This window comes from Vicia villosa, linkage group LG1, assembly GCF_029867415.1.
Source record: "Vicia villosa cultivar HV-30 ecotype Madison, WI linkage group LG1, Vvil1.0, whole genome shotgun sequence".
Taxonomy (NCBI): Eukaryota; Viridiplantae; Streptophyta; class Magnoliopsida; order Fabales; family Fabaceae; genus Vicia; species Vicia villosa.
In genome coordinates this window covers 125241476-125249975 of record NC_081180.1, presented here as the reverse complement: position 1 = coordinate 125249975, position 8500 = coordinate 125241476, and the positions used below count along the sequence as shown (strand labels likewise).

At 33.4% G+C, this 8500-nt stretch overlaps 1 protein-coding gene across 1 annotated transcript; it reads right to left on the bottom strand.

The window, feature by feature from the left end:
• Positions 1 to 674: 674 nt before the first annotated feature.
• LOC131644107 (probable adenylate kinase 1, chloroplastic) lies at positions 675 to 4217 on the bottom strand. Its single transcript, XM_058914504.1, has 4 exons — positions 3868 to 4217; positions 1931 to 2071; positions 1378 to 1650; positions 675 to 1173 (listed from the first exon to the last, which is right to left on the bottom strand). The coding sequence occupies exons 1-4, from the start codon at positions 4138 to 4140 to the stop codon at positions 1030 to 1032; spliced, it is 831 nt and encodes a 276-aa protein (XP_058770487.1). The 5' UTR covers positions 4141 to 4217; the 3' UTR covers positions 675 to 1029.
• Between the last annotated feature and the right edge of the window lie 4283 nt (positions 4218 to 8500).

Below are 8500 nucleotides of genomic sequence, written 5' to 3'. Positions count from 1 at the left end.
AGAATTACGAGTAACGCACGAGTACTTAGATATCTATAACATACGGATATAAAAGTGTGTAGCTATGCGGATATAAACCCGAGTACATAAATTTTTTTAAATTGCAAATATGAGAAAGAGTACTATAGTATTCTAATCAAACGCTACCATTGTCATCCATATAACACTCCATATCTAACCTTTTCCATGAATTCCTTCATTTTTCCAAGTTACTCTAAGTTCTACCTAAAAATAATTGTATCATAAATATTTCATATTTTCATATAAATTTCCATCTTTATAAATCACAAAAAAGATTAAAAGAGTTACTAAGTGAAAATTCCGTAGAAATCAAAATAATAACTCAATTAAACCATAGGAGCCATCATTTTGTCGACGAACTCACTTAAAAAAACATTTTATAAAAATACCACTTATTTAAATTTTTAAAAATGAAAAAACAATGTAGATGGAGGAGTGACTTCAAACAGAAAATATCATTTGAATCAGCCATCATCATTGGATGAAAAAGAAAAGGAGAGAAGGTAGATCTTCCATCTTGTTCATAATTAAACTAGTACAATTGACCCAACTAATCTTGAAAGAAAATTAAAAATTCTAACCAATTCCAAAGGAAGATAAAATTCAAATCATGAAATAGGTTTTACTGAAGTTACTTCAGTAAAAGTCATCCCTGCAATATCAAGCATGTGATCACACAATAAATTAGTACATTTGCATTCAATTTACATCTATACAGTAACAATGCACCAATTCTATTGAACCTTATTGACAAGCAACTATCTATGTAGCAATGCTGTGATTACCTTACACTACACCATTTAACCATTCAAAAAGAAAAAAAAACCCAACCCTATCAGTTTTATCATATTATTACAACACTTCCAATATCATTATTGGTTCAAAATAATACTAATAGAGTCCCTTTTCTTTGGTTCTCCTTCCTGCAAAATTGTCAATCATGCATATATATTGCATGCAAAGAATGAAATATGATACATTATTTTTATTCTTATTCTTATTATATCTTTATGCTGTAGCAGAGTGCTTATCCTCATAATCATCAAGACTAAGAGCATGTAGCAACTTTGGCCAAGATTCTGGGATTCCTCCAGGTAGATTAAACTCTAATAATTTTCCTCTGTTGCGGTAAAACTCCTCCACAGGCCGACTCTGCAATCATAATAGATAACCAATCCTAAACCAGTGAGAAAAGATGGCAAAAATTATTCACATAAAAGTTTTTACAATTTAAAAGCAACATGTTAACTAGAACCGTAAACTTTTTTTATGCAACTTCACTCGGATATTTCATGAGCCTCTTGTAATAAAGATAAATATAAAGCTTTAAACAAGACGTCACAAAAGCAGCAATACCAATTCATTGTATATCCGAAGCCTTTCTTTGACAACTGGTTCAGTATCATCTGACCGAGTAGTGAGCTTCGACATACAATTGACAGGAGGAAGAAGCGGAGCCATGACAATTCCAGGGCTTCCATTCTCAGCCTTGATGTCAATGGAAGCAACATTAAAATTTCCTCCACACTCATTGCAAATCCTCCTACCAAGGCATTTCTCAAGCAGTACATCTTCTCGAAGCCTTAGATTGATAACCAAGTCAATATCAGTTACCCCTTCCAATATTTCCTGAGCACAAAATAAAGACAATTATGGGAGGAGAGAAAATAAGGTTGCTTGTTTAGAGAGAAACTGGGTTCAAAAAAACATCACACGACAACTGCAGAAAATAGATGCACATTGATATGAAATGAACATATTATCCAAATCTGCAAAATTAGTTCATTTTTTTTTTCATTGGATACTACAGTTTTAGACTTTTAGGTATCAAAATCCACTATCAATGTTTTTGTTCCCTGTATTCTGGCCTATAGTGACATAAACTTTAACAAGTTGAAGATTTACTCACTGCTTGCTTAATTGTTCGCGGAAAACCATCAAGAATAAATCCCAGAGCACCTTTAGCTTCCCCGGCAAGAAGTCTCTTTGACAATAAATTTATAATAATTTCATCTGACACCAGTTGACCTTGATTTACAATTTCTGATAGCTGTAAGACACCAAACATTACAAATCAGTGATCGTACCAGTCAGTACAATGGATAAAAAAAAATCACTTAACTCCGGTACACAATACGACTTATTCATATAACATATCTGTGTTTATCAAAGCTCAATCATTTTCAAGCTGCGAAGAAAAGTAAAACATTTAACAGAATCATTTACAGACGGAAAAACCAATCAAGATTTCATTTCATTAATTTGGTTTGGTGAAAGTTAGAGTTTAAACTTCCAAATTTAAATACTTATTAGCTTGAAGAATATGTAGATTTCACCAATAACGCAAGAAATATATTGCACATGCAACTAAATTACATAATTATGCCTCAAATCCAATATCAATCAAGAGAACCCAATGATATTAGTTGATGAAGTGTTGATTTAGGAACAGAAAGCCAGCAAATCTTAATTATATGTACAAGTTGCATATATATCTTGATAGAAGTTAATAACTAACAACTAACATGAACAAGAACACCACATAAGTTGTTAGTCATACAACAAATAGTATAGATAGTATTCAATCCCGGATAGCGGCGCGGAGCGGCCAACTCCAAAAGTGGGATAGCATATAGCGGAAGGATGACCGCTATTTATTTTTTGGACAAATTACATATAATAATCATAAAGATATATTTAATGTAAAATTAAACAAATAACTCAAAACACATAAAATATTCATAAATCAAATAATGAAACGATGGAACAAAGGGAGGAGACGAAGGCTGAGAGGGAAGAATGGAGTGCAGAGAGAGACGAGGGAGGAGTCTCAACTCAAATTTGAATGAAAAGTCCAAAATTACCCTTAAACTGATTTAAATTTAAAAGGTAATTTCGGGTTTTTAGAGGGGAACTGCTCCGCTCTGCTATCCTGCTATTTACCCTATAACGGCTACTATAGTGTTATGCACCGCTAAGACTCTTCCCATAGTGGCCTGCCTCCGCTCCGTTATCCCGCTATAGCACCACTATTGGCCACTATGACTAAAGGAGCTAAGATACAATCAAAGCATAACATGGTGAGTACCAAACTAGTGCATCAAAAGCACTCATTTCCAGCTCAAGGTTTAAATTAGATTGAGATACATGCTCCTACTCAACTATGATAACTAATTTTCTTCTTCAAACCAAAAATAACTAGCATACAAGTGATAATAGCCATTTGATATCTAGGGGGTATGTCCAGTAAAGAATAGCAAAGGACATTTGGATCCAAAAGTCACTCACAAATGGACAAAAGACCAACAAGTAGTAGTAGTTTCTATGCAAAGGGTTTTAGAAAATCGCCCGCGACAAAACGGTATCGGCAAGTGCCGATATCGATTCCGTTATTCACCGTTTTTATATTAAAGAACAAATTGTGGTTAATTCACACCGCAACAAGTCAACAACCGCAATCAGTGTCACGACACCTGTAGTAACTGAAATTGCGAAAAACTTTACGCGACCGGCGACCGTTTTTTAAAACTCATAGATACACGTGAAAAAATCTTAATTATCTACACATGCAACTACAAGTTCTTATACCAAATATACAATGATCCTCAAAGCAAAGCTCAGATTATTTCTTATAACAATAATAGTAATTATAAATTAAAACATGATAGTAGACTCAAAATTTAATATAGCAGTTCACGAAAGCTAAGCCTTAACGTAAATCAGAAAGGAAATTCAAATCATCAGAAAGAATTATAATTATTTTTCAATTTCTAGGTTAGATACGAACAAACAATAATTCAAAAGCAAAAACAAAAATCTCAAAAAGAATAATAATAAGAAGAAAACCTGTGAAGAGAGGGGACCAGAGGAAGCGAGTTCTTCGCGAACGAGATCACCGGTGGCGATGTGAGGAACGCCGATGAGATTAGATAAACGGCTAGCGTATGTCCCTTTCCCGACGCCAGGACAACCGAGGAAGACCCACCGTACGTGGCGGTTCTTCTGATCTTCTCCGCGCGTAGGAACAAGAGGGAGTGGCGCGCGGGAGGTGAGCTCGGAGGATAGATATCGCTTTGCGATGGAAGAGACGCGCGTAGAAAGGCGGGTAACGGCCGCCATGTGATTATGAAGGAGCGAGACTCACGCCGACCAAGAAAGTAATGATTGATTACTTTGTTAATTGATTTCTCGTGTCTTTGTTAATGTCAACTAAACATAAAAATAATATACCAATATTACTACATGCATTAGTACATTTTAAAAAATGTATAATTACTATTTATTAGTGGTAAAAACTTTAATATGTATTCTTGGAATTTTTTTCTTCAAATAATTAATTTTCTTAATTGTTTATTTCAAATAACCACAATTTCAACTAATTTTTCAAATTAACCACTTTAAAAAAAAAAATTCACCACATAGACCTTTAGCAACGCTATGTGGTGCATGCATGCATTGTCAAAGTATAGTAGTCATTCAGTGTGGCTACTTAGTTATTTTAATTTTTCTATAAATTCAATTATTCATCTCCACTATTCTTTACACATCTTCTCATTTCATTTTTAAATATCTCTTCCAGTACCCCTCAAATGTTTTCACTTAGCAAAAGAGATGCTCAACTTTTTTTTCTGCCAACAAAGTCTGCGATCAAGGTCAAACTTTAGAATACGAAGACCTTCAATCATTTTCAAAGGGGCTTGATCGAATGGTTAGACGGAGACATTCATGAGGGTGAAAAGATTAGAAGAATTGAAAGGCAAGTTAACGGTATCCAACGAAAGTGGAGTAACTCGTTCCTGGAAACCTGAGAAAAACGACTATGATGTTCTTATGATGATGCTTGGACCAGCCAATATTGTCTTGATGGTTGTAATCTCGTAGTTATTATGATGTGCTTAGTTGTTTTATTTGTTTATCGTGTTGTTGCTTTTTGCGTGGTTGTGTTAAGTTTGGTGTACTCGAATGTTAACTTGAATATCAAATGAAAGCCTAATTTAAATTGAAATTTCTTGTTTACAACAAATAAATTACATATCAAAATTGACATAAATAATTATGTTACAGAGTTAGACCCAATATTCAGATCATTTTTTCGATTGTGTCCCGATTGACAGCATGTACTGCATAATCTTATCATTTTATTTGTCGTATCTTTTTCGGTTCAAATACGGGTGTTGTTAGGACATCCTTTTTTCTTCCCTCGCATCTGGTCATTGTGTCAAACAATGTCCCCTTGATAAGTAGGCCAATAATCCTCCTTTGCTACCACCGAGAACGTATTGATATACCATTTAATACATTTTTGACATTATAAACGGGGGATAGATGTCTTCTAGGATCCAAGCGAGAATGTGCACATGCTAGTGTTATATTATAATATTATTTTGTCACTTTTTATTTTGCTGAAACAACTGGTAATACTTTAAATCATATATATTTACCTTTATTAAGAGATTTCAATAAAATAAACACGTATAGTTGGAGTTCAACTGTTTTGGCTCATCTATATAGTTCTTTGTGTAAAAACGCACTGAATAATACTTGCTCATTTTATTCTTGACTTGTTTGCTCCAAAATGGGGTTGGTCGAGAATGCCGACACTCACCCCCCCAACGACTGACCTTTCACATTCCCCTACGCGACAAAGTAAGTTTACAATATTATTATATTATAAACAACGATAATTATCTTATTTTCACTATTTTCGGTATATATGGTGTGTTCCATGGATGAACTACAATAGAACTCCTAGAAACGCTATAATACAATATCGAAATCTTATAGATCATATTGGACCCGAAGAGATATTGCAACTAAACATCTCATAAATTTAGTTTAATATTACCATGATATTAATGTATATTTCTTCTACGGTTTTTCTGGAGGCCGTATTTGAGTCTCAAACATTAGCATGCAATTAACCCTTAGGATGTTGCAGTTTGGACTGCAAAAACAACAATCATCATGTTCACTTGTGTGGAGATGCACCACAGTGATTGTGTGAAACTACAATTCGACATGTAACAAGGTATTCCAGAATCCCCGACATGTTTGGGGCAATGATATCAATTAAGAGTCGATGACCAATGGGGATTTGGTGATTTGAGAGGCTTCGCAAGAGTACAATATCGTCAATGGAGGCACCAACATGACCTGGTCTTAAACGAACTAATCAATAGACCTCTTCTTGATATTAAACTTTTTCTAACTCAAGTTACGCTTTCTTCTCATGCAATATGAGGCTATCACTAGGACCAATCAGACTATTTTACTCTTGAATATGCACTAAGATTCTCTGTGTGTGTTTTTACTAGGTTATGAATATTTCCAAAAATATATTTTTTCCAACTTCTTAAATTTTCCTTTAGAATATGAAGCTTCTTTTTCAGAACGAACCTTGGGCATCTAGTAAAATTAGTGGACCAACAGTTAGCTAAAAACTCCTTAAAGTTATCGTGGAGAGTCCACATGCTAAGAAACTTGAATTGAGAAATTAATCTTTGGGAAGAGAAAGAGGCCTCAAGTAGGATCGAATGATGATTTGATCTTAATCTAGGGAGGGAAAAAACTGTCGTGGTATGGATGGAAAATATCCAATTTTGATTACAGAAAGCTTTATCCAATTTCCTCTCTACAGAAGCACTGCCACTTATGCCATTGTACCAGGTGAAGTCGACCCCTTGGTTGTAATGTCTACTAGCATATTTTGGTTAGACCAGGCCCTGAAGTCTTGCATACGAGTCTTGTTAAGATTGTTGCAACCTATGTGTTCATGAGCTCTGAGAATGGAGTTGAAATCCTGTACAAAATATAACACCCCTTTTCTAACCCCAATTTTTCAAATAAATATACACAGAGTAAAGTAAATGCATAAACAAAAGGGCGTCACATGTTGTTTCCATCGCAATGAAAACCAAAAGTAAAATATACAAACATGCACTAATCACCTTATAACACAATTTGAGACTTCATGTTTTCATACATTACGCATATCGCACGCAGAATAACAAATCTCAAGTAATTTTAATGAATATATCCCATATTATATCCATCTACCAAATCATATAACATAACCAACTCTCATATATATACATGTCATATAATTCAATATTCGGAAACATAGCCATCATCAAATTATATCCAAAATATCATGTTAAATATAAACACGATAACAATATTCAAACATTAAAACATGAGTTCAAAACCCCCAGTGTTACATGATCAGAGCATTTGACTCACTACCTAATCAAAACGATAAAAATGAAGGACTCCACGACTAAATCCTGTTGCACCCCAATTTTTGACCTCTGAGATCCCATCATTTTCTAAATGTTATGATCATTATTGTTATACCCCAAAATTCGCCCTCGTTCTTTTTTCAAAAAAAGAAGTCAACAAACTTCTGTCTAAAAATTTGGATTTTATACAATCTTGGATTTTTATTTCATAAATATCCTGATTTTATGAATACTCAATTTTTAGAATTTTTTTTATACAGTATTTTGGTTCGCTGTTAAATTTATCCTTTCATAAACGCCAAATACTGTTTATCACTTCATACACTGTTTATTTGAGATTTATTTTCAGATAAATAATGCTGACGCAGTTCGTGCAGAATTAAAATTTGCAGGCGCGGAGTCCGGGTTTCAGATTATACTGGTAACAATTAAATTATTCTTGGTTTTATTTCCCACTAATTTTTATTTTTATACTATATTATTTTTTTTTAAAATCTCTTTCTTTCTTTTCAAATCTTTTTTTTCAAAAATCAAATCCTAGCTTTATTCTATACCCTTTTTCTTTTCAAAACCTACCATACTTTTTTTTTTCAAATCCTACTACTATTCAAACGGTACACTCCACTCCCAACGTCTCTATCTCTCTCTTTTCACTCTATAAATACTCCTCATTTTTTCCATAAATTCTCACATCAAATTTCACTCATCTCCCAAATTTCTCAAACTTCTATCTCATAATTATTTTCTCTTCTTCCTCGGCAAAAATGGCAAAGTGGATGGATACACTTTTTCTTATAGTCATCACTATTTTTACGGTGATCATGTCCTTCTTCTGTCTGCATAGTCCTGAAAAATGCGGACCTACGATGGTTACACTTCCGATCATCTATTTTCTGTTGTTCATAGCATGGATTATTAATCGTCATTTTTAAAGTTTGTTGTATTTGTCGCTTTCAAATAGTGTACCGTTTATTTTATTTGTCGTACTGTTCATTATATTATGTAATATTTGTACTGTTAGTATTAAATGTTGTACTATCTGTCGTACGGTAGTTTAATTATCAAGATAATATTATGTGTGTTAAATATTTATTTTTCTGTGCATTAAATATTTTTTTAAGGTTATTATCGGTATTTTCGTTCGCGTACAGTATATTTTATTTATTTATTATGTTTGTGTTTTTCTAACAGCTCAGGTAAATAAATTTTTCACCATTAACACAACAAAAACAAAAAAAGAA